At 41.1% G+C, this 27,331-nt stretch overlaps 1 protein-coding gene across 1 annotated transcript in view; it reads left to right on the top strand.

The window, feature by feature from the left end:
• RGS22 (regulator of G protein signaling 22) overlaps window positions 1-27,331 on the top strand; it is a 130,100-nt gene that overhangs the window by 88,399 nt on the left and 14,370 nt on the right. Inside the window, exons 19-22 of the mRNA XM_029064178.2 lie at window positions 3,590-3,748; window positions 5,235-5,303; window positions 9,603-9,764; window positions 19,328-19,507. Of these exons, the coding sequence (XP_028920011.1) occupies window positions 3,590-3,748; window positions 5,235-5,303; window positions 9,603-9,764; window positions 19,328-19,507 (570 nt within the window). The remainder of the gene's footprint in view (window positions 1-3,589; window positions 3,749-5,234; window positions 5,304-9,602; window positions 9,765-19,327; window positions 19,508-27,331) is intronic.

Below are 27,331 nucleotides of genomic sequence, written 5' to 3'. Positions count from 1 at the left end.
ACTTTCAAGAAAAGGAATAAATATATTATTTATTATATTTATTATTATTATTATTATATTTATCACATTCCAGGTGATAGAAATGCATAACAATAATCTGATTTTCCAACTTTTGAAGTCCATATTGGCAGTTTCTGTTGATATTCAACTACCAGCACCTCTGGGCACCTTCCTGAAACTTTGAGCCATTTTGATCCCTTTCTCACATTTTTTCTGTCTTTCTCCATCTCCACATTGATCTTTGGGAACTTCAATATTGTGCTCTCCCAAGCGCTTAGTACAGCTCTGTGCACACGGTAAGCACTCAATAGATACCATTGATTGAATGAGGACAACAACAGTAACAATCTCATGTCATCAAAATTCAAAACCTTGTGATGGAGAAGGTGTATAATGTGCATCAAAGGAACCTATTTGACTTGAATCCTAGTCTTTTTCTGATCTCTCTCATTGAATTGGAAGCAAGTTTCTTCCAGGAGTCATCTTTAGTGGTGTGGAATTAAGCGAGGAGTTTAGTGAGAAAAACTAAAAGAGCATGGACCTGGGAGTTTCAGGACTTGGGTCCTAATCCTATCTGTTGTGTGTGACCTTGGGCAAATTATTTAACTTTTCTGTGCCTCGGTTACCTCATCTGTAAAATAGGGATTTAGACTGTGAGGCACCATGTGGGATGTGGACTGTGTCCAACCCGATTATTTTGTATCTACCCCAGAGCTTTACAGCGTCTGGCTCATAGTAAGCACTTAATAAATGCCATTTAAAAAACCCAAAAAACAGAAGTGACCTCCCTCACTTCAGTATAACCTGCCTGCTAGAACCTAAATCTCTTTAACCTGGAGATCTATAGTGTGATCATGCCTCAGGTCAAATGGTATAGCAGAGGGGTACATGCCTGTAATTAAAAAAAAAAAATCTCCCACTATAAAATGGTTAGCTATTTCTGGTAGATGCAGAAAGAATGGAGCTGGAAATAATAGGAAGGATAATTGGTAGTCTTCCCTTTTATCTTCCTTTCTTTTTCACCTTGTGGTCCTCAAATCTAAGACTGACTCTCCCTTGTTGAACTGACCACCCAACTTCTGCTGCACCCGCTTCTTCCATTGCCTTTCCATCTGGCCAACTAAATTACAAATTTTTTGACAGTTGGGTTGGAGGAGTCTGCGATAGCACCCAAACAAGTAGTTGCCTGTGGAAATCACTATAGCCATAACCCCAGCTACTCCCTGACTCCTGGTAAAATACTGTGTGGACCTTAGGCATTAAAGTTCTTAATATGTGCCAGGCCCTGTTCTAAGAAGCAGCATGGCCTAGTAAGATGCAGCATGGCCCAGTGGATAGAGCACAGGCCTGGGAGTCAGAAGGTCATGGGTTCTAATCCCACCTCTGCCACTTCTCTGCTATGTGACCTTGGGCAAGTCACTTAACTTCTCTGTTCCTCAGTTCCCTCCATCTGTAAAATGGGATTGACTGTGAGCCCTATATAGGACAGGGACTGTGTCCAGCCCGATTATCTTGTATTTATCGCAGCGCTTAGAACAGTGCCTGGCACATAGTAAGCGCTTAACAAATGCCATCATCATCATCAAGTGCTGAGGTAGATACAAGCTAATCACGTTGGACACAATCTACGTCCCACAGTCCGCGACCCACATCCTTGCAAGCCCTCACAGTCTTAATCCCCATTGTACAGATGAGGTAACTGAGAAGTAGACAAGTGAACTGACTTGTCCAAGGTCACACAGCAGACAAATCACAGAGCGGGAAGTAGAATTTTTGTATTCAAGTGCCACTGATGGTGAAATTAACCTCAGAGTACTTGTTTGTCATAAGAGCCCAATGTAGGATTCACAACCCCTCATTGTTTGCCCAAAAAGCCTAGCCCTCTGTTCAACTTGATGTTTACAGCACTCGATGCTGCTTTGTCTTTTGCCTCTTTGTTTCTCTTTCATTACAAAGCCTTTTGTTTAAAAGAGCTGCTCCTGTCTTTAAAGCAGTGCACCATTCTGGTCTAACCGTGTCGCAACTGATTCCCAGTTTTCAGTTGGGATGCAGTGTTGTCTGAGGTATATTATCTTCACCATATCTTTAAGATGTTTTCTCCATCCTCCTTGCTTTTAGTTTCCCAGTTTCAACCATGGAACCATCTAAGGAGTCAAACGTGTCACCTGCCAGGTGCCTTGGCCTCACAGTAGTAGAGAAGGTTGATAGCACTTCATCTCTGTAGATCTTCAGTTTGGTCAGGATCCTGATACTGTGGTGCTACTACATTCTATTCGATGGTCTCCAAAAGGCTGTGCTGGCTTTCTTGGATTCTTTCAACAGTTGGTTGGTTGCTATGTCTTTATATACTGAAAGGTTTTGTATCAATCCATCAGTGGTATTTGTTGAGCATTTACTGTGTGCAAAACACTGAACTAAGTGCTTGGGAGAGAACAGTGTAATAGAGTTGGTAAACACGATCCCTGCCTTCAAGGAACCCACAGTCTAATGGGGAGACAGATATTAAAAGACATTACAGTTGTAGCATGATGTTTTGTAGACCCTTGTCATCAATCAATCATATTTATTGAGTGCTTACTGTGTGCAGGAACACTGTACCTAGCACTTGGGAGAATCATTCAGTTAGTCAGTCATATTTATTGAGTGCTTATTTGTGCAGAGTACTATACTAAGTACTTGGTAGAGTGCAATATAACAATTTAACAGACACATTCCCCACTCACAATGAGCTTACAGTCTCGAGGGAACTTACAGCCTAGAATACCACACAACAATATAACGGACAAAGTCCCCGTCCATAACAAGTTTACAGTCTACAAGGGGAGACAGACATTAATATAAATAAATATATTATGGATATATACATAGGTACTGTGTAGCTGGAGGAGGAAGTGGTGAATAAAGGGAACAAGTCAGGGCGACTCAGAGGGAAGTGAGAAAAGGAAATGAGGGCTTAATCAGGGAAGGCCTCTTGGAGGACATGTTTGAAGGCACATCTCCTCCAAAAAGTCTTCCTTGACTAAACCCTTTCTCCTTTTTTCCCACTTCCTCTGCGCTGCTCTTACTTGCTCCTTCATTCATCCTCCCTCCTATCCCCACACATATGTATATATCTGTAATTCATTTATCTATTTATTTATGTTAATATCTGTCTCCCCCTCTAGACTGTGAGTTCACTGTGGGCAGGAATGTGTCTGTTTGTTGTACTCTCCCAATTGCTTAGTACAGTGCTTTGCATCCAATAAGCGCTCAGTAAATATGACTGAATAAGGCTTCGAAGGAGGGGAGAGGCATTGGCTGTTGGATATGAAAAGAAGGGGCGTTCCAGGTCAGAGGCAGTCTTAATAGTAGAAGTCATGTTGAGAAAAACACTGAGAAAAACATTCTTGCCATCTCTTTATGATTTCTTCCTCATCTGTGATGAAACTGGCACCATTTTCACTCTTTTGAGGTACCAAGAAAGCATGAATATCTTTAGCAAAGTAGAGAAAATGAGCTGTAAAATCACCTAAAACTGTGCAATTGAGGCTTTTTTTGCCCAAAGATATTCAAACATCATCTAATGGTTATTTCATTTGGGTTTTCGTAGATAATGCAGTTAGACGGAGGCTGGGGAAAGATTCTCCATAAACAGCTGTCTTCATCCGTTCTGCTAGAAATTCAGAAATATGTAAGGAGGAGGCTAGAAAGCACGTGGTTACCAATGTTCCTAGCAAACGATCAATTTGCAGCTCGTCAGAAAATAAAGGTAATACATGGAGTATGGGCTTGCACATTCCGTTTGTAGATTGGTGGTAGTTGAGTGTAGAGAATGCATGAGGTCATAGCCAGTTAATATTAACAGGAAAGCACTCAAGCAATTCCTGAAGCTATTGCTTCCTTTATTAAACTGACCAGACTCTTTAAGGGAGTGGTTATCTGGAAATGCTTTCAGAATTGCGTAAACTAAGAGAAGTCATAGCTACTAGCAGGGAAAAGAAAAAAATTTTCAGTTTCACAGTGGGAAGCAGCTGAGTGGTCTCATAGTGGGAGAAGAATATCTGCAGATAAGCTCTGGGTTGTTTTGCTTTTCTTATTCCACAAGGCAAACCCAGCTCAATGGAGATGATTCCAGGCACCAGGCTAAACCTATAGCTCTTCCCATTAGAATTTACAACCTTTCTTCACTAGACTTCCCTTAGGGCTTTTATTGGAATACGGAGTGGAAAGATTCTTCGCTCCCAAGGATATCAGTCCAAACTGATTTAACCTCCAGTGTTCACTGAACATTTTCATGGTGTTCTCAGTTCCTGAAATGCTGGAGGAGGGACTGTGGGTGAGTGCCCAAAGAAATGCAATGTAGAGGCCCAGTCTGTTCACAGAGCCCAAAATAGAGAAACAGCTAAATCTAATGGATAGAGCACAAGCCTGAGAGTCAGAAGGACCTGGGTTCTAATCCTGGCTCTGCCACTTGTCTGCCGTGTGACCTTGGGCAAGTCTGTTCACTTCTCTGTGCCTCAGTTACCTCATCTGTAAAGTGGGGATTCAGACAATGAGCCCCATGTGGGATGTAGACTGCGTCCAACTCGATTAGCTTGTATCTATCCCAGTGCTTAGTACAGTGCCTGGCACCTAGTAAGTGCTTAACAAATGACCTTAAAAAAAAACTGCACTGTCACCATCAAGGAGTCATTCAGAGTTCTGCATGACCCCTTGCAAACTCTCCCCTGGTTTCTGCCTGGAGGAAATATATTCAAAGAAAAAACACCAACACCGTTCCCCCAAAGCTCTAAAAAAATGGTATTTGTTAAATGCTTACTATATGCCAGGTACTATACTAAGCACTGGGGTATATACAAGTTAGGTTGGACACAGTTCATGTCCCACGTGGAGCTCAAAGTCTGAATTCCACTCTTACACATGAGGACACTGAGGCACAGAGAAGTTAAGTGATTTGCTCAAGGTCACATGGCAGCAAGTGGCAAAACTGGAATTAGAACCCAGTTCCTTCTGACTTATAGGCCCGTGCTCTATTCACTAGGCCACGCTGCTTCTCTGTTTTTTGACCCTGAACATTTCACCTGACCTCGGTGCCCGCCGAAACCTTACTATAAGGGTGAAGAAACAATAACAGTCTACCTCACAGAAGTGCTGGAAGAAATCACGTCTAAGTCACTGATTGTTCTGCAGTCTCTTCCATCTGAAGGTTTCACAGTAACAGTTATAAACAAGCTGATTTTATCTTTTATCTTTAGTTGCAGATGAAGGAGGTGGCTGAGGATCTCATCGTCCAAAAACATGAAAAAAAACTTGGGATCTGGAAGGCAAGTAAGATTTGCTGTACTCTTTTGCCTCAGGAGGTTTACCCTGTTTCTCTGTCAGAGTCTCTGTTTTTCTTTCCCCTCCCACTTTGAAGACCCTCATGGAAGACATTGTATTCTCATTCAAATAGGCCCAAAATGCTCTTTAAAACCCAACTGGCAGGTCTTCTTAATTTGCTAAGGGAATCACTGTGAGACTTGACCGAAGGAAAGGATCGCCTCTGAAGCACTCCTCAACCCTGCCAACCCAGGGATTGTGTGATTGTACTTCTAATATATGTTTATCTTCATTTTGCATGCGATGGATTTATTGAGACAAGCTGTTCATTCCAGCATCTGGTAGTTTATTTATTATTGAGAGCGGATTACATGCAGACACAAAAGAGAATGTGAACTATGCAGTAGAATCAGCAGGTTAAATCATCTCACAATATCTGTTTTACTTAGAATTGCATATTAACCTCAGTAGTACTAAGATAATATCGTTTTGATGAGTCTTAAAAACACTGTTATATGACATTTCACTTGAAATTTGCCAGGTTTTTTTTCCCCAAAAGCATGAAGAACAGCAGACTTGCTGCCAGAATGCAAGTTTATATGCATTTTGTTCATTTTGCCTTCTGCTGATCTCAGTTTGGTCATTCTTTGTACTAATTCTCCCATTTTTTTAAAAAAAGGATAAAAGACTTAATCACCCACTGCAATTTAGTAAAAAGGTGTGTCTTGAGATGCAGAGAGAGAGAGACAGAGAGAGGGAGAGTGTGCGTGTGTGTATGTGTAAAGAATGTTTTCCACAATTTTTCAAGGCATTTTAGGTAAGGAATAAACTGCCTTCCGCAGCAAGTTCTTAGTGTGTTTTTGTTGGATTGCCAATGTGAGTGAAATTGCCCTACGCCGATACTCAGAAGGAAAAGCCAGGAACTGAAAGAAGGCTTTGATCACTTGATATGCATTCCTCTACCTTCCAAATGAGTTTTGAATACATCTCTATTTTTATATGAAGATATTTGATCTTAGTTTGGAGCATACATGTGGCATGTTGACATATCTTCATAGAATCCATGGCATTTTTTTCAGAAAAATTGTAACCCTCTTGACGGGATCCATGTCTAATTTCCACCTGTATGCTCTTTCCCAGCAATTTGTATAGTGCTCTGCACATGGTAAACACTTAGTAAATACTGTTACTGGCTTGACCAAATTGAGTTTGAGTGATTTCCACTTTTAAATTTCCCTTGTCATTTTACTCAGTAAAAGTATTCACTATTTTGTCTCTACCCAAGCCTTGATCAGCTTCACATTATTAATCCTTGATTCAATAATGCCCATGGACTTTTGAGGCCATTTTATAGCATTTTTAGCAATGAGTGATTTTACCTTAGGTGGAAAATTGGGTTCCATTATAAATTCTCTTTTTTAAAAAATTAGTTTCTAATTCTTTCCTTCAAAAAATTGGTTTGGGAGTGAAATTTTCTATGCCTTGTTTCATGCCAAAAGCCAGTAATTTCTGGGAAAGTCTGAGTAGAATGCATTCACCTGTTTCTGAATTGTAAGTGAAAAAAATTGCCTAGTATTTAAAAAGTGTCAGTGTTCCTCTCTACTTGTAAAATAAAAAAAAAAAAGGCTAAAGGGAAAAGCTGATTTGTTTACATTTCCCAGCTGAGAAGGCTTTAGTGTGAAGTAAGTTTACATCTGTTTGACAAAATATTTTCTATTAAAAAATTTTGGTTTGCTTCTATAAAACAGTTGTTTAGAACATTTTCTGGTGAAGAATGCTTCTGTAAAGGACTAGCTTCAGCTATTGAGCTTCTTTTTATTTATTTTAAAAAGAGTTCAGTGGATACAAAAATCATATTAATAGAATATTTAGGTTGAAAAATCAGACCCAGAAGTTAGGCTTCCAATAGCAACAGTACATAGTGCATAATATTTTCTATTAAAATATTTTCCTTAAATGTGGTTTCTGATGGTGGCATCGCACTTTACTATATATAGGACGTACAGAATGTGCCATAGACTATGCAGGTTCAGTTAATGTTTCCATAGAGATGATAATTCTGGAATTTCCTGGCTTTGAGTACTTTATTTTTGAACCTTTAACCTGACATTAATGTAATCTTTGCAGTTTGTTCAAAAATGATAAAAATCACTAGCATCTGCCTCTGGAAAATGCACTCTTTAATTTAAGAGAAATTAGGTTTTCTTGGTTTCTTTCTATTTCTTCAATCGAGACACATTAAATAGAAAGATTATACTTATAAATTTAATGAACATTTAATATAATTTTTGGACTTGGTCCCTGGCGTGGTTTTAAATTTTTATTCACCTGAAGCTATCTGTGAGTATGCACAAGTGCACTCAAAATACCTATTTCAAAATCAGTTAGCAAGGTAAGTCAGAGGCATTTTAATGGCATTTGTAAAGAACTTACTATGAGTCAAACCCTGTTCTAAGCACTGACGTAGATACAAGTGAATTAGGTTGGACACAGTCCCTTCGAGTCACTGCTAACCCTTTCAACCTGTCTTCTCTCAGGGTGGGAGTTTGAGAGGCCAGCAAGGTAATCCCCTTCCTCTGATAGAGGCATAACTAACCTGTCCAGAACAAAAGGTGTACAGTGCCTGGCACAGTAACAAATATCATTTAAAAAGACCCAAAAAAGTGTTCTGCTTTTTTTTAAACCACAATTTTACCACAATAACCAATTCCAGTGTTTCACATTTTTCTCCTGTTCCTGATAAACTTGAAAAATGTTTTTCTGTTACCACTTGTTATCTTTTGCAATTTACATCCCATTTCCTTCTTTAGTTTTTCTAACCTTTATTATTTCTTTGCCCTCTTCCTTAGCAATTTTCTCTAGCTCCCAAATTGGTAGTTTCTACTGAAGTCTTAATTTTTTGTGCAAGTGAGCTCTTAATAAATACCGTAACTATTTGTTTAGCCACTTAGATTTCCTCATATATTTTCTTACTTTTGGTGGGCATGCAAATTTCTTTTTTCCTTATGCCGTAATATCCTGTTAAGGGAACTTTCAGCTAGCTAAAATATATGTGGTCCTTTAAAACATTCTGGGATTATTAGTGGCAGTCTCTTACCTGGTGTGGAAAACCTTCTATTTCTTACTCCGCCCTCTGCACCATCTCCAGGAGAATCTCCCAAGTGGATGTCATAGAGAGTTTAGAGGCTTCAATATAGAATATTAAAAGTTCATAAGTAAAAACCCAAGGAGTCAGTATTAGGTTTTATTAAAATATACAAATTACAAAAATATATAAATTAAAATACATTTTCTAAAAATCTGCCTGCTCTGGCATGGTACCAAAGTTATTGGAAAGTGACATGTTAGCACGAATTTTGAATACCATTTTTGTCTTTTTAAATGAATGATTTTAACTGTGACCAGAACAGGTTTTCCCCTCCTCCTTAGAGTTAACCTGTCAAATGGGGGTCTGGGAGATTTGATTTAAATTTGGGGTAACTTTTTTCCAGCATAGCTTAGATTTCTTTGACATTTTAGAAAATGACACCGGTAGATTGAGACCATATAATGTGCGTTGTTTAGTTTTTAAAATATGGGTCAAATAGGAAAGGAATTCGTAGAAGCAATGAGCTTCATTTTACACTATGGTATTTTGAACTGAACATCACATGGACTATCTACCTCTCCCTACTCTTCTCAACAGCTCTGTCCTTACGCCTGCCGCCAACTATGGCCTTTTGATGGTCAGTTTGATAAAAACAAATTTGAGGGGCCCGAATAGCACATGCCTATTGGATGATTTCTTTCTAGTACCACAGACTCCATAGCTTTGGTTTCGGGATGATGGCAACACTGTTCAAAACTGTTCTCCTAAAGCAGTCTCTATTAAAGAGCATTTGAGATATTTTTGCTAAGCATGTATTCTCTCCTCTCGCTTTCCTATCTCCCCAATACTAGTATGTACAAACAAGATGTTTGTTGCCACAGTCACAAGTGGTATTGGTCTGTTTTCATACTTTGTATAACACAGTCATATGTTCTAAATCATCCGGTCACTTCCTTTCCCCTCCACATCTTCCAAAAAAAAAAATGTTGCCTAAATTAAAGAACATCAACAACAACTACTAGCTCCCCCCAGAAAAAAACCCAAACTGACAAGAAATGAAGTGAAAGACAGGGAAAGATAAATTTCCCAAGCTCTATTGCACTTATATTATAAATTCCAGAAGTTAGGGCTGGAGAAGATAGGAGAGACGGTTGTTAAACTAAAGTCTTGGCTTTTAAAAACGAAGTTCATTTGAGATATTCTTTCTTTCTGACAGCCCGTCGACAGTAAATGGATTTCTTCTTCTAAAGACATCATCGCTTTCCGTAAAGCATTGTTGAACCCGGTAACAGCCTATCAATTTCAACGCTACGTAGCTCTGAAAGGAGACTTTTTGGAAAAAGGAGTACTCTTCTGGCAGGAGGTGCAAAAATATAAGGTACTTTAATGGGTGATGCAGTGAAACCTACTATGTTGAATAGAAAAACGCATTTCAGTTTCAGAAGTTTATGTGCCACTTGGGTACAAAGCTCGTCAGGGACACAATTCTTCTTTCAAAGTAGTCTAATTTCTTCACTGATTTTTTTTTTCTCCGTAGAGATGTGTAAACATTCAACTTTAATTGTGTATTCAAATCTTCTTAAGCTTACACACAGTATGTTCTAACTCATAGTAAAATCTTGAGTCATCGACTGGGTCTGCATTGGACAAATTAATAAATTGGGAAATGTTGATGAGATCTTTGTGCATCTTTAAAGCCCTAATGTATCTGACGAAATAGCCAACTAATGTTAGGGGAATTTTGTCCTGGTACTTTTTGTTGTAATTCAAGAGCTAAATAGTATTTGGTTGTGGTCAGAATATTTTTTTTTTACAGCAGATTACTTGTGGGTTTGTCCTGATTGATCCGGAAATCTGTATGATTAACAGCTATTGCCCCATATCCTTACCAAAAGCCTGCACAGGCTCTGGCTACTGTCTAGGGCAAGGCCCTCCGTGGTGTCAAGAAGATTAGGGGAAAGAGAAGAGAAAGCCCATAATGATCCCTGTTTATAAGGCAGACACAGCAATCAGGAAGATGGGATTTGTGACTCATGATTCCTGTGGTCCAGGCTACAAAGCACAATCCCTACTGATCTTAGATTAGGCCTTAACATTAATATTTGTCCTTGTAGTCTTGGGCAAAGAAATTGAATTTTCTACAGGAAAATTATTTTCAAATAATATATTTGACCTCTGTGGAGATAGGCTTTTCACAGTTAATCGTAACTTTTTTGCTTTAGCCTAGTGTGAAACACCTCAAGGACAATAGATTATTCCCAAATGCATTCTACTCCCCAAAGTCCATGTTTACAGAACCACCCAATGAACCTAACTGTGATCTCCTGTGTTAACATGTCAACCCGGTGGAAATAATTTCCTCTCTAAATAATAGCAGCTTGGAACTCAATTTTGTAAATTTGCCAGGGAAGTAACCCCACGCCCTCCAAAGAACATAAACTCAAGGCCTCTCCCCTTTTCCTCTGGGGTTCCATGACTTTCTTTGCCCCCCTCCACCCACCCACACACCCTTAACTCTCCCTCTGTTCTCCCCTCGAATCTATAACTAGTCTTTTAATTTTTATGTATTTTTTTTACTCCAATGCTGCGTCCTATCGGGGACCTCGCTGCTGCTTCCTCATTTTCCAAATGAATCGCTTCCACGGCTGGCTGCGGTCTCCACCTTCCGAAGCTATAAAGTCAAGGGTTTAGAACAGGGCCAGGGATGGGGAGGGAAAGTAGATAGGGAGGAAGAAGAGAAAGGGAAGGAAAAAGGCAAAACAAAGACCTGAACCTCCTCCCCACAGCCCCATCAACCTACTCCTTTGCTGGTACCCACCAGTGAATCAATATTTATTGAGCAGTTACTGTATGCAGAGAACTGCACTAGGCCTTGGGAGAGTACAAGAGAGTTGGAAGATATGTTCACCACCTTCTCGCCCCACCTACCCCCCAATTCCCATCTGGCCCAGCCTCCCTGACTCTGCAGCCTCTGAAGGCAAAGAACTGTCAGGCCTGGTGGCGGTCAGTGTGGCAGAAATGGCAGGAGCTTCATTCAATCATTTAGTCGTGTTTATTGAGCACTTACAGATGAGGTAACTGAGGCACAGAGAAGTGAAGTGACTTGCCCATAGTCACCCAGCTGGTATTGAGCGCTTACTATGTGCAAAGCACTGTACAAGTCACACAGCTGACAAGGGGCAGAGGCTGGGATTCGAACCCATGACCTCTGACTCCCAAGCCCGGGCTCTTGCCCCTGAGCCACACTGCTTCTCTACACAGAACATGGCTTGAGCCCTATGTGGGACATGAACTGTGTCCAACCTGATTTTCTTATATCTACCCCAGCACTTACAACAGTGCCTGGCACACAGAAAGCACTTTTAACAAATACCATAAAAAAAGGACACTGAGGATAGAGAGGCTGGAGAGGCCTCCTACTTTCTTACCTTCTAGAAGGCCAGGATAATTATGAAGCTCAACAGGAAAGAGATTGTGTGAGAAATTTTCAGTGCTGTAAAATTCACTGCTCTGATGAGTAATTCTCCAGCTCCACTATCACAGATAGAGGATTGCATACATGCCAAGAAAGAAAAGAAAAGAGCAGGTCAAGTGAAATAAACTAAACCACCATTTATCCCCCCCCCACCAAAAAAAGACCATGGGGAAGGCGAAAACTATTTATTTTGAGATTGCTGTGGGAATAGTAAATATTTAAGAGATCCAGGACTTTATTTTCCCGGAAGTACTCATTCTTCCATTAATGGGGCTGGTAAAAAGCATCAAGAAGATCAGATCAGGAGAGCAAACACATAAACTTAGTAGAAGATGGGAAGAGAGAGGAGGGTCCCAACTCAATGCTTACATCATTCCTCCTCATTTGAGTCCCTGCCCTATTCCACTTTGAGAAACCATATGCTTACCTGCCTTTGAACCCTTCTTAAAACACACCTCTCCCTTTGATTAACTTTCTCTTCTATCTCAGTCAGGCCATCTCAACCCCATCTTCAACACTCAGGGATCATCATAGTATGTTTTATATGCATCTGTCACTTATTTCTGTATCATTTTCAACTCCATCTGTACATTTCTTCTTTTTCACTTGTTCCTCTTTAAACTGAAAGTTTTTTAAGGGACTCGTCTTGTCTTATGCCATCGAGTCATTACCGACCCATAGCAGCACCACGGACACATCTCTCCCAGAACCCCCCTCTCTCCATCTGCAATTATTCTGGTAGTGGATCCATACAGTTTTCTTGGTAAAAATATGGAAGAGCTTTACTATTTCCTCTTTACGCCCAGTAAACTTGAGTCTCCACCCTTGGCTGTCTCCTATGCCACTACTGCCCAGCATAGGTGAGTTTTGACTTGCAGCAGGTTGCCTGCCACTTGCTAAGCTCATGCCAAGCTAGGAGTTGAATGGGTAGGCCTCTCCTTGACTCCCCCTCCAGTACCCAAGACTGGTATAGAACCTGAAACTCTCCAGGTGCGATCCTGATAGGGGTCTTTGAAGGTAGGAACCTTCAATTGTCTTCTTTAAATTTTTAAGGGCCGAAGATTAATAATAATAATGTTGGTATCTGTTAAGTGCTTACTATGTGCAGAGCACGCTTCTAAGCGCTGGGGTAGATACAGGGTAATCAGGTTCTCCCACGTGAGGCTCACAGTTAATCCCCATTTTACAGATGAGATTATGAAAATCACTGACACTCAGTAAATAGTGTTTATATGTGAAGCTTTTTAATGAATCTTACTATGCCTGCCCCCATCAAACAGCACCCCCCCCCCAAATTTGGTTTCCAGAAATGGTATTATTAAGGAATTCTATCACTCCAACCCCCTCATTTTAGAGCTGGGCTTGAATCTAAAACTCAACCATTTCCAGGACCCATCTTTAGTAGAAAATAAGCTCTGTGAAGAATAGAAATGAAACTAGATTTCAAGTCTTAAATCACATGTGCTGGGCCTGTTCCCTCCGTATAATTTGGCATCCTATGAAGCCTCTCTTCACAAGTATTCTCTGACATATTGTGGAACTTTTCATCTCATTTCCTAGACATCTCATTTCCTGGCCTTTCCTAATATACATACATATATATTATTTCCTAATATATAATGAGATGAAACAGTTCCACAATGTAAACAAATATATATTATAATATATATAAACCTTTTATGAACATTAGGGCTTAGATACCAGCACAAATGTGGCTTTAAGGAACTTTGCTGGTAGAGTTCTTTGCAGAAATATCAATAGTATTTATTGAGCACTTATTGAGAGTGAGAGCCCCATATGGGACAGGGACTGTGTCCAACCTGATTTGCTTGTATCTGTCCCAGCACTTAGTACAATGACCGTACAAATACCATTATTATTATTATTTTTATGATTTAGTGTAATGTTCCAAGCCTATGTAGGATAAAATTACTCTTTTTGAAATGGGGTGGAATTACACTAAACCCAAATCAATCAGTATTTATTGAGCACCTACTATATAGTGAATAGGTTAGCTTGAAAAGCATGAAGAGTGTGAGCTGGAGTGTAATGGGTGGAGAGAATGGATAACTAGGAGATAGAAAAGCTAATTTTGAGTACCAACAGTTGGGAGTTTTTGCTTAATCAGTAGAGGAATGGGAAGCCACTGGAGGTTTTTGAGGAGTGGGGAGAGGTGTAGAGAACAGTTTTTTAGAATGATGATGCAGGCAGCTGAGTGAAGTATGACCTAGAGAAGGGGAAGACTGGAGGCAGGGAGATCAATGAAGAGGCTGATGAAGTAGTCAAGCTGGGATATGATAAAAACAGGAACCATCATAGGTGGCTGTTTAGATGGAGAGGAAGGAGAAGATCCCTGGAAATGTTATGGAGGAAAAATAAACGGGATTTATCAACAGAATAAATATGGGAGTTAAAAGAGAGGATGGAGTAGAAGATAATGCTAAGGTTGTAGGCTTAAGATATAGGGAGGTTGGTGGTATTGTCAATGACAATGAGAAAGTTTGGAGGAGGGGAGGATTTGGGAGGGAAGATGAGGACTTCAGTTTCTGAGATATTGAGATTGAGGTGTCTGTGGGTCATGGTGTAGCCGATAGAGCACGGGCCTGGGAGTCAGAAGGTCACGGATTCTAATTCCAGCTCCATCACTTGTCCGCTGTGTGACTTTGGGCAAGTCACTTAACATCTCTATGTCTCAGTTACCTGATCTGTAAAATGGGCACTGAGAATGCGAGCTCCTCATGGGACAGGGACTGTGTCAAACCCGATTTGCTTGTATCCACCCCAGGGTTTAGCATAGTGCCTGGCACATAGTAAGCACTTAACAAATACCATTATTATTATTATTGTTATTATTATCCATATAGAGATCTCCTGGAGGCAAGAAGAAACATGAGATTGTAATGGTGGTGAGAGGTTAGGGCAACAAGATAGATTTGGGACTGATCAATCCGTGTTCACTCATTGATTCATTCCTTCAATCATATTTATTGAGAGCTTACTGTGTGCAGAAGCACTGTACTAAGTGCGTGGAAAGTACAGTTTGGCAACAAATAGAGACAATCCCTACTCATCGGTCTCACAGTCTAGAAGCTGATGACGACTGTCTCCCCCACAGCTGTTTGAGCTGGATTCTCAGATTTGCTCAACCCAGAGCACACCTCTGATAATCTAATTCTCTTCCCCTCTTCAAATCCCTACTTAAAGCTCACCTCCTCCAAGAGGCCTTCCCAGACTGAGCTCCCCCCTTTTTCCCTCTGCTTCCTCTACCCCACCCTTCACTTCTCCGCAGCTAAACCCTCTTCTCCCCCCTCTCCCTCTCCTCCTCCCCCCTCCCATCCCACCCTCTCAGCACTGTGCTCATCCACTCAACTGTATATATCCTCATCACCCTATTTATTTTGTTTAATGAGATGTACATCACCCTGATTCTATTTAGTTGCCATTGTTTTTATGAGATGTTCTTCCCCTTGACTCTATTTATTGCCATTGTTCTTGTCTGCCTGTCTCCCCCGATTAGACTGTAAGCCCGTCAAAGGGCAGAGACTGTCTCTATCTGTTGGCGATTTGTCCATTCCAAGCGCTTAGTACAGTGCTCTGCACATAGTAAGCACTCAATAGATACTATTGAATGAATGAATGAATGAAAAAGACCTGAGAGTTTCCTATCTGGGTTGAAAAGACCCAGATTGGTGACTCTCTGGCCTATCAGCTCTTTGAAATCTGTCTCGTCTCAGTCTCTACCCCCCACTAAAATCCCTGCTGCCATTTCATGCCTATGCTCAAAATGAAAATTCAGCACCTAAAGGAGCCATTCACATAGAGGTTGTAGTTCAAGCTGTGGAAGTGGATGAGATTCTCAAGGAAGTGAGTATGAAATGAGGGAAAAAAAAGACCCAGAAGACAGCCTTGAGGGATGCTACAGTTAAAGGGTAAGAGGTGGAGGAAGAACAGGGGAAAGAGGTGAGAAGGAGCATTCAGAGAGGTAAGAGGAGAACCAGAGAAGATTGTCTCACTTACCTGGGCTGTTTAAAAATGAACGCTTCCATGTATCAGTACTTTTTAAGAAAATCTCATTACTGGATGCACTGTGGCCTAGTGGAAAGAGTATGAGCCTGGGAGTCAGAGGACCTGGGTTCTAATCCCACTCTTCCAATTGCTTACTGTGCAAATCATGTAACTCTCTGTGACTCAGGTTCCTCATCTGTAACAGGGGGATTCACTACCTGTTCTCCCTCTTACTTAGACTGTGAGCCCTATCTAGAAGAGGGACTCTGTCCAACCTGATGTTAGAACAGTGCTGATACATAGTAAGCACTGAGAAGTAGCCTGGCTTAGTGGATAGAACACTGGGTTGTCTGCCGGGTGACCTTGGGCAAGTCACTTAACTTCTTTGTGCCTCAGTTCCCTCAGCTGTAAAATGAGGATTAGACAGTGAGCCCCACCTGGGACAGGGACTGTGTCCAACCTGATTAACTGTAACTCCCCCAGCACTTAGAACATTGCTTGGCACATAGTAAGCACTTAACAAGTACCAAAATTATTGTTATTATTAACAAATACCATGATTATTGTTACTGGATCCAGAAAGAATAAACTTTTGGAAGATGTTCTAAGATTCAATTCTACAGCTACATGATTTCTTTCTGTCTTTATTTCTATCTTCTTTTGGTCTGTCTGTCCATCTCAGCTTCAGATGAGAGGCAGCGTGGCTTGGGAATCAGAAGTCGTGGGTTCTAATCCCAGCTCTGCCACTTGTCTGCTGTGTGACCTTGGGCAAGTCACTTAACTTCTCTGTGCCTCAGTTACCTCATCTGTAAAAATGGGTGTTGAAAAATGTGAGCCCCACGTGGGACAATCTGATTACCCTGTATCTACCCCAACGCTTAGAACAGTGCTCAGCACATAGTAAGTGCTTAACAAATACCATAATCATCATCATCATAAGTGATGTAAACCCAGAACCTCAGAACATGTCACGGCAGGGGCCTCTCAGGTGCCTCTCACAGAGTTGGTGTCGACACTGTTCTACATCCAGATGGTGGAAACAAGGACTTCAGGTCCTTCTGGTCCTCTCTAAGATCATGGCCTAGTAGAAGGAGCACAGGCCTGGGAGTCAGAGGACCCGGGTTCTAACCCTGGCTCTGCCACTTGTCTGCTCTGGGACCTTGGGAAAGTCATTTAACTTCTCTGGGCCTCAGTTCCCTCATCTGCAAATTGGGGACTAAGACTGTGAGCCCTATGTGGGACAGGGACTGTGCCCAACCTGATTAACTGTTCTCCCTCATATTTAGACTGGGAGCCCCTTATGGGACCTTGCTTAGTAGAGTGCATGACATGTAGCAAGCGCTTAACAAAACATTTACTATTAATATTATTATTGTAGTTTTCATTACATCACGGTGCGTTGTCCTGCAGAGCATAACTAATTCATTCAATAGTATTTATCGAGCGCTTACTATGTGCAGAGCACTGCACTTAGCACTTGGAATGTACAAATCGGTAACAGATAGAGACAGTCCCTGCCCTCTGACGGGCTTACAGTCTAATCTATTAGTGGACTGAAAGTTAGGGTCTCACAAGAGTGTCATATCGAATGAAGGGGAAGTGTGGCTGGGATTTCCCTACCTCAGGGCAGCCAAGTGTCCTGTTAAGCAATCAATCAATCATTTATTGAGCACTCATTATGTGCAAAGTACTGTACTAAGTGCATGGGAGAGTTTGGCTTAGTTTTGATTAATCCCCTTGGTGAGAAACAAGAGCATCGTAAGTTACAGCTATATCTTCTGCAGTCTCCATATCTAGGGGAGGACCAGAAATAAAATTTAGGAGTTGAATTGAAAAGCTTAGGTTTCTAGGCATGGCTAGGGCCCCTGAGAAGGCTAAAAAGTTCTTAGTAAAAACTCTTGGGATTCCATTTCTTTTTTGGTTGCCATATTCCCCTCTGCTTCATATTCCTTTCTGCTACCTTGAGGAAAAATGAATTCAAGTTCCTTATTTGAAAAATAAATAGCAATTCAATTTTTTTCCACTATAAAAACGTGGCCCTGGAATATAGAACCAAGCCGCCCTCGCAAAGCCTGGGTACCTCTCTGCATCTTTAATTGGAAAGCCTGTGATTATTAGCATAGTGTCCTCTAATAGAATGGCCATTTTTACTTAAAAGGAAGTTGTTGTTTTTTAAGATTTAAAGCCACTTATGCTCCTTGGTTTGCCTTGGGCATTAACTGCTATGGCAAGAAGAATGAAAGACAATTCATTTTGATAACTAGCATTATCAGACATGAGTAATCAACACTGACTTTCCATCTAAGACTTTATTAGAATCACTGTTTATTCTGAGCAAGAATTTTGTTTAACTTTTTTCCTCTGAATTGCCGTTTTATTTGCTTCTGCAGCTGACTTACCCTTCCTAAAGAGCAAAGTGGTCCATTAATAGGAACTTTATTCTGCTGATGAGAGAAACGTAAATGGCTTACTTTGTGAAAGTTTATTACCTTCTTCTGGCCTCTAGGTTCTGAAACTAAGCCAGTTCTAAATTTCAGATGCCTTCCCCCTTTAAATGAAATATCTTTCCTCTCAAGAGCACTTTTCCTCCCTCCTTTCCCTTCGAACTCTGCTTCTCCTTCTCTCCCTTTTCCTTCTCAGAAACACCTTTTCCCAGCCTCCCTTTCTTCCTTCCTTCTTCTCAAACACACTTTCTCCCTGAATCACAAACACTCATTGCCTTTTCGTACAAACACTCATTCTCATGTTGAGTACAGAGCTCAAATATGACTTTTAATTCCAGATGGGAGGAAGATTTGGAGAGGTGGAATCTTTGTGCCCATGATAGCTTTTCTGGGCTAAAACCTGGTGGTAGTTTCTTTTGCATTAAATAGGGTCATTCCTTCAAGCCTGGGGAAAGTACAAACATAAGGAAGTGACAAATCCCTGTTCTCAAAGAGTTTTCACCCTAACAGGGAAGTTGGACAAAAAAAACCTTACAACTAGAATAATTGAAATAAATAATTGAAAATACAATGAAATGTATATGTATATACATATCATATAATGTATATATATACACAAATGTAAATAAATATGTAAGTGCTAGAAATGGCTGTAGAGTTTGTACAACTGAAGGTGTTGGGAATTAGGCGGAAGGCTTGTGGGAAAGGTGGGGTTTTAAGAGAGCTTAAATACAGGAGAGCTCTTTTCTAACAGATTTAGGGAGGGAGGGAATTCCAGGCCAGGTGACGGTATAAGCAGAGGGATGGAAGTGGGAAAGCTGAGAATGAGGTATAATCAGAAGGTTGCCTTGGTAGGAATGAAGTGAGCAAGTTGGGGAAGAGCAGGTGAAGAAGATAGATCTGGAATGTGGAGACATTGGTGGACAGCCTTTAAAACAAAATTTGTATCTCATTGGTAGAATTAAATGTACCAATACCATGTAACATACTTGTTTTGTTCCTTTTTTTCCCCCTCAGGATTTGTGCCATTCTCATTGTGATGATGCTATCATCCAGAGTAAGATCACAACAATCATCAACTGCTTTATTAATTCCTCCATCCCTCCGGCTTTGCAAATTGCCATTCCAGTTGAGCAAGCTGAGAAGATTATAGAGCATAGGAGAGAACTTGGACCATATGTTTTTAGAGAGGCCCAGGTAAGAAAGAGAGCAAGGGATAAATGACAGAAGGTACACCTAAATATACTACAGATAATTTGATACGATCATTGGGACCTGAGGTGTTTGTAGTCAATTCAGCAACCTAATAACTGGTAACCTGTATAACCTGCACTTCAAACTTTCACATTATTCATATGGTTTCTCCTAGTTAGAGGTGCCATGTATTTAGAGAACCACAGAGGCACAAGAGCAGTGTAACTAACTTGGTGTGCTACTTTTGGAAGATTTGGGTTGTTTGAGCTAGACCAGGGGTGTCCAAAAACTGACCCATACAATTAAGTCCAGCTGTCGCCTGTTTCAAACCAGTCTGCTCAGCGTTAGACGCAGAATCCCATATCTTCCAGTGAGTTTCAGAATTGGATTTGAATCATCTCTGGAAGACTGCTTCCAAGGCATTGCTTCAGGGGAAGGAAATTTAAAGGCAGGTCAAGGCTATGAACAGATAGCTTCATACTTCAGTGTGCCCTAATGTATAACGCCTCAGCTTTGGAGTCAGAAGGATCTGGATTCTAATCCTGGCTTTGCCACCTGTCTAATGTATGACCTTGGGCAAGTTATTTATCTTCCCTATGCCTCAGCTACCTCATCTGTAAAATGGGGATTAAGATTGTGAACCCCATGTGGGACAGGAACTGCATCCAACCTGATTATGTTTTATCTACCGCAGTGCTTAGTTCAGTGCTTGGCACACAGTAAGCACTTAACAAATACCACCGTTATTATTATTAGTATTATAATAATCATTCACCCTCCTCTTCTCCTCCTTCACCACAGATAATAGCAGGCACTTATGTATGCAGCTCTTATCATGTATTTATAAACCTAGCCTGGAGGGATTTGATAATGAAGAGAGTTTGGACACCGTAGTCTAACTGTAGGCAGCAGGTTTTATTCTTTATTCATCATTGAACTTCTCACCTCAAATAAGGTTATTTGTAAAAATCATATTTCTGACTGGTGGTTATTACTATTTCTCACTAGTGGTTATTACCTCTTATATTTTGGCCTTAAAAACCCCAGTTAATCCCTCTCTTTCCACTCCCCTCTGCCCTATGTTTCTTTTAAAAATATCTGCTACCACAAAAATGCACAGAACATTGTGGTATCAGGATATGCAGTATTTTGGAAGATAGGAAAATTAATGTAGATCATAAGATAAATGAGGGGAGATTTAAGTACCCAACTTACATAAAGTACACAGTCTCAGTAAAGGAAAAACATGCCTCTCTAACCTGATAGGGTTGCTTTCTTTTTAAGATAAATAATACAAAACAGTAACTTGGAGGACATAATTTACTTGTGCTCTCAAGAGCCTTTCAACGAGGTCGTTCTTAAGAAATGATTAAGAAAAATAAATAATCACAGGGTGATAGGGAGGGCCTTTTCGTAGATTAAGTAACATGAAGCAGAGATGTAGGGTGTGATTACTCTTTTGAGAGGAAAGAGGTTATTATTATTTTACATCTCTGAAGAGCCAGCAGTGTTCTAATTAGGCCCTATTTTGCCTGGGGGACATTTGACTTAAATTCGGTAGAAAGTAGACTCAAACGTAGAAGATGATTGGGAAGAGTTTAGGAATGGGGTAGGTGACAGGATGGGGAAGAGATCTGACACAATTGTTTGAGTGTATTTCAGTGCCCTATGACCAGTTGGTTGGCTGCTCCTCTCCCCCCACCACAATCCCAGAGGTCCCTGTACCTCCCTGTGGATTTCCTTCCTTCTTCCTTCACTGAGTTCTGGTCAGAATTTAGCTTGGGTTCCCCTTCTAGGGGCCCATTCCTCAGGTGGAGGCAGCAGAAACTCTCAGAGTGTTCAGCTCTAGAACTCCAGAACTTTCCAGGCATTAATCAGTCAAACAACCAATTGTATTTATTGAGCGCTTACTGTGTGCAGAGCACTGTACTAAGTGCTTGGGAGATTGCAGTACAACAATATAACAGACACATCCCCTGCCTACCATGAGCATACAGGCTGAAGGGGACTGCATTAGACTTGAAGACTTGATCTTTGACACAGGGTTTTGATGGCACGTTGGTTGATCAAACACTGGGGTTCTGGTTGAACATTCTTTCCGTGTGACTCACATTGCTTAGATGAAATACCAAGTTCAGTAAGGATGATTTCATTTCAGCTGAAGGATGCTGAGGGAATTGAGGTTAGCGATCTCAGAATTGTAATTAATGAGGGTGGTGGCTTACGATAGAAGATGGGGAGAGTGTACTAAACATGGTGAAGGAACACGTGGCTAGTGATGATGATGATGATGATGGTATTTGCTAAGCGCTTACTATGTGCCAAGCACTGTTCTAAGCACTGGGGTAGATACAAGGTAATTATGTTGTCCCACGTGGGGCGCAGTCTTAATTCCCATTTTACAGATGAGGTAACTGAGGCATAGAGAAGTTAACTGACTTGCCCAAAGTCACACAGCTGATAAGTGGCAGAGCTGGGATTAGAACCCATGACCTCTGACTCCCAAGCCTGGGTTCCTTCCACTAAGCTCCGCTGCTTCTCTAGTGGAAGCTCTTGTCTTCTAGTGGAAGAGGTGCTTTATTTCAGAGACTAAAGGAATCACATGAGTGGGATTTAATAGCAAACCCAAGGAAAAACTTCACATAGCATGTGGTCAGACTAGGGCATTTGTAACTACAGGAAGTGGTACAGGCCAAAAATATTGTGTTCAAGTGGGATTTAAATAAATTAATGAATAAGAAATCTATAATAAGTTATTGGAGGGACAGTTAGGGAGGCTAAAGGGCAAAGATAGGGGTTTTTATCCTAAGCATTCAATAGCCATCATTCCTCCAAGTATCTTGTTGTCACTTCAGAGACAGAATACAGGGTTGAGTGGGCCATTGGTCTGATTCAGTAATAGCTTTTCAGTTGATCAATCAAAAGTATTTATTTAGTGGCTACTAGATGCAGGTCACTATGCTAATTCCTTGGGAGAGTACAATAAGGCTAGTAGAGATGATCCCTCAAGTAATTTACAGTCTCATGTGAGAGGCAGACACTAAAATACATTACCACGAGGAGGAAGTTTTACAGGGGGATAGGAGTACCCAAGTGCTTAGGCGGTGAGGAAGTGCTGAAGTGACAGCTGGGGAAATAGGGTTTGGAAAAGAGAGATTAATAAGGGAAGGACTCTTAGAGGAGATGTTATTTCAGAAAGACTTTGATGTTGGGGAGAACTGTGGACTGGTAGATTTGAAGAAGAAGCAACAGCTCGGAAGTCGCGTAACTGGTTTCCAAGAACCCAGTAAATGAAATGGGAGTATCTATCTTTTTTTATGATTCTGGATGTAGGCAGGAAAAGAATGATTTATAAAAGAATGCTTCATATGTAGGTATTTGTCATCTGTGAAAGTCGGAGTTGGCTAAGTATTCAAAACCCAGAAAATGTATTTTCCAATGTTTACCAAAAATCCCTCTGAAGCCTTGCCAAAGTGCATAATTGAACAATATTATTGGAGTCTCCAGTCTGCTTATATGATTGCAAGGTGGCAAAGCTGACCTAGTGGCCAAACCAATGGTGAATTAGAGACAAAGGGTGTTGGTCTTTGTGCTTACTTAAAATAAAAGAGGAGCTCAGGGGAACTTTTTATTCTTGGTATAGGACCAGAAATTCATTCATTCAATAGTATTTATTGAGCACTTACTATGTGCAGAGCACTGTACTAAGCACTTGGATTGTACAAATCGGCAACAGATAGAGACAGTCCCTGCCCTTTGACGGGTTTACAATCAAATCGGGGGAGACAGGCAGACAAGAACAATGGCAATAAATAGAGTCAAGGGGAAGAACATTTCATAAAAACAGTGGCAAATAAATAGAATCAGGGTGATGTACATCTCATTAAACAAAATAAATAGGATGATGAAAATATATATACCGTTGAGCGGATGAGTACAGTGCTGAGGGGGTGGGGTGGGAGAGGGGGAGGAGGAGAGGGAAAGGGGGGAGAAGAGGGTTTAGCTGCAGAGAGGTGTGGGGGGCGTAGAGGGAGCAGAGGGAAAAAAGTGGGGAGCTCTGTCTGGGATGAGAAAAGAGACCAGAAATGAGGAAGAAACAAGATATCTGGTAAGTTCAGCAGGAGGAGAACTTGAGAGGTCAAGTGAACGTTTAAGGCCAGAACAGAGAGTTTACAAGCAATGACATTTGATTTCCAAAGGACAATAAATCTTTTGATAATACATTTATTAAGCATGTACAATGAGTGGCAACCATGATAAGTGCTAGGAAGACTGCATAAGCAAGTTACCGATTCTGTTCCTGGCATCACGATGGGCCTTCATTATATACCAGGGGAGGGAAGAAAAAAGAAAAAAAAACCATTCAGGAACAGCAACTGTAAAACACAGTAATTACTTCCCCATCCTTCCCTCTCCAGGGCTGTTCTCATAAATAATCATCTAACCATTCATTCATTCAGTCATGTTTACTGGGCGCTAACTGTGTGCAAAGCACTGAAGCATTTGGGAGAGTTCAGTACAACAACAGGCACATTCCCTGCCCACAACAAGCTCACAGTCTAGAGGCTCTTCCTCAAGAGATTTTTGCTGTCACCCAGTGAGTAGTTGAATTAGGCAATATCATGCTGATGCTCAAAGGCCCTGCTTTGCTTAAACCCCACCTGCCACTGGCATGTCTGGAGAGTAGATTAGTAGATTAGTAGATGTAGATTAGTAGATTAGAAGATGTCTGGGGAGTAGAGTAGAGAGTCGATTAGGCTGTAAACCCATCAATGGCCAGGGATTGTCTCTATCTGTTGCCGAATTGTACATTCCAAGCGCTTAGTACAGTGCTCTGCACATAGTAAGTGCTCCATAAATACTATCGAAATACCCAAGGAGAATTACTTACTCCCAGATGGTCACTACAGCCAGGAGGAATTACAGGGAAAAGTCATTATAAATAGCTAGGTTGCTCCAACTGAAACAAAAGCAGGTCATACGTGGCTCACTGACACTTGAAGCCTCTGTCCTAGGGGCTTTGACTGCCACAGCAATGGGCTCTGGCGAAGGGGAGGCACTGTGACCCAATGGATAGAGCACGGGGCTGGAAGTCAGAAGGACTCGGATTCATTCATTCATTCAATCGTATTTATGGAGCGCTTACTATGTGCAGAGCACTGTACTAAGCGCTTGGAATGTACAATTCAGCAACAGATAGAGACAATCCCTACCCAGTGACGGGCTCACAGTCTAAACTGTCTGCTCTGTGGCCTTGGGCAAGTAACTTCACTTCTCTGTACCTCTGCTACCTCATCTGTAAAATGGGGATTAAGACTGTGAGCCCAATGTGGGACGTGGACTCTGTCCAACCTGATTAGCTTGTACCTACCCCAATGCTTGGCACAGAGTAGCACTTTAAATACCATTAAAAATAAAAAATGAAGTGGGGGTGGGCATACAGGCCAGTTAGCTTTCAAGAGGAGCAACATGGCCTAGTGAAAAGAGCATGAACTAGGGAGTCAGAGGACCTGGGTTCTAATACTGGCTCTGCCCATTGTTTGCTGTGTGACCTTGGGCAAATCACTTAACTCCTCTGATCCTCAGTTTCCCCAACTGTAAAATGGGGATTAAATTCTACTCCCTCCTACTTAGACTGTGAGCCCCATGTGTCCAACCTGATTAACTTGCATCTACCCCAGTGCTTAGAATAGTGCTTGACACATAATAAGAGCTTAACAAATAGCATAATAAATAAGATACCTCTAGCCCAGAGTTGATAATTACAGACTTGGTTCTTCTCTCTGGGATCCAAAAGAGCTGTGACAATCCTTTGGAGCTCAGGGAAGTAATAATAATAATAATAATGTTGGTATTTGTTAAGTGCTTACTATGTGCAGAGCACTGTTCTAAGCTCTGGGGTAGATACAGGGTAATCAGGTTGTCCCACGTGAGGCTCCCAGTCTTAATGCCCATTTTACAGATGAGGGAACTGAGGCACAGAGAAGTTAAGTGACTTGCCCACAGTCACACAGCTGACAAGTGGCAGAGCTGGAATTCGAACTCATGACCTCTGACTCCCAAGCCCGGGCTCTTTTCCACTGAGCCAAGCTGCATCCCTAAGGATGATACCTTTTGGCCCTGAAAGAAGAGAGCTGAGAGGAGCTGCAGTGAGCAGATTGGGAGGGCTCCGTGATGCCACTGGGAGAACAGTGCAGATTCATGGTGGAGTGGGAAGAACACGGGCCTGGGAGTCAGAAGGTCATGGGTTCTAATCCTGGCTCCGTCACTTCTCTGCTGTCTGACCTTGGGAAAGTCATTTAACATCTCTGAGCCTCAGTTCCCTCGTCTGTAAAATGGGGATTGAGACTGTGAGCCCATGTGGGACAGGGACTGTGTCCAATCTGATCTGCTGGTATCCACCCCAGTGCTTAGTACATTGCTCGGCTCATAGTAAGCACTTAACAAATACCATCAACATCATTATTATTATTATTAGAAGGTCCTAGGTTCTAATCCTGGCTTTGCCACCTTTATGCTATGTGATCTTGGGCAAGTCACTTAACTTCTCTGTGCCTTAGTTAACTCATCTGTAAAGCAGTGTGGCTCAGTGGAAAGAGCACAGGCTGGGGAGTCAGAGATCATGGGTTCAAATCCCAGCTCCACTGCGTGTCAGCTCTGTGACTTTGGGCAAGTCACTTAACTTCTCTATGCCTCAGTTACCTCATCTGTAAAATGGACATTAAGACTGTGAGCCCCATATGGGACGTAGACTATCTCTACAGACTCTAGATACAACCTAATTAGCTTGTATCTACTCTAGTGCAGAGAACAGTGCCTGGCACATAGTAAGCGCTTAACAAATAACCTTAAAAAAAATCAAAAACCTAGCCCAGTGCCATCAGTATGAGGACAGGAATCGTCAGCTGATACAGAATGACCCTTCTTCCTGATCAGCGATTTGGGGTAAACTGGAGAACTCTACTTTTTATAGATACTCTCAATTGTTTCCATGTGCTTGGTGTTAATCTAAAGAACAATATATGATGTATAGTTTTTTTAATGGCATTTGTTAAACGCCTAGTGTGTACCAGGCTAAGCGCTGGGATAGATACAAGGTAATCAGGTTGGATGCAGTCCATATTCCACAAAGGGCTAACAATCTTAGCCCCCATTTTACAAATGAGGTAATTGAGGAATAGAGAAGTGAAGTGATTGCCCAAAGTCACGCAGCAGACAAATGGTGGAGACAAAATTAGAATCCAGGTCCTTCAGACTCCCAGGCCCTTATTCTATCTACTAGGCCCCGATGCTTCTCCTTAGATGCCCATATGAAATTATATAAATTGCATTATGTATTTCCAAGATTAAAAATTGACTGAAACCAGGTAGATTTATTCTAAAGTGATTTAAAGATTAATATAATTATGTGGTTAAATAGCAATATAAATACTTACCAAGATTTGGAAAATAGTTTCTATATATGCATAACTTAATATGCATACCTTTAAATAATATTAATAATTAGTAATAATCATTAATATTAATACCTTTCAAGGGTTATTATTCACTTGTGTCTGCTAATTCTGTTGTACTCTCTCAAGTACAGTGCTCAGCACATAGTAAGCATTCAATAAACACCATTGTTTGATTGATTGATACAATTCAACAAAAAAGATTCCTAACATACTAGAGAACTGTCATTAATACTGAATAGATCTGCCCTTATCTAGCACTAAATTGAAGTGGGCTTTAAGTATTTCTTATAGTACTTGTTAAGTACTTCCTATGTGCCAGACACTGTACTGAACGCTGGGATAGATACAAGGTAATCAGGTTGTTCACAGA

Source organism: Ornithorhynchus anatinus, chromosome 4 (genome assembly GCF_004115215.2).
Source record: "Ornithorhynchus anatinus isolate Pmale09 chromosome 4, mOrnAna1.pri.v4, whole genome shotgun sequence".
Lineage (NCBI taxonomy): Eukaryota > Metazoa > Chordata > Mammalia > Monotremata > Ornithorhynchidae > Ornithorhynchus > Ornithorhynchus anatinus.
This window is presented reverse-complemented; position numbering and strand designations above follow the sequence as displayed.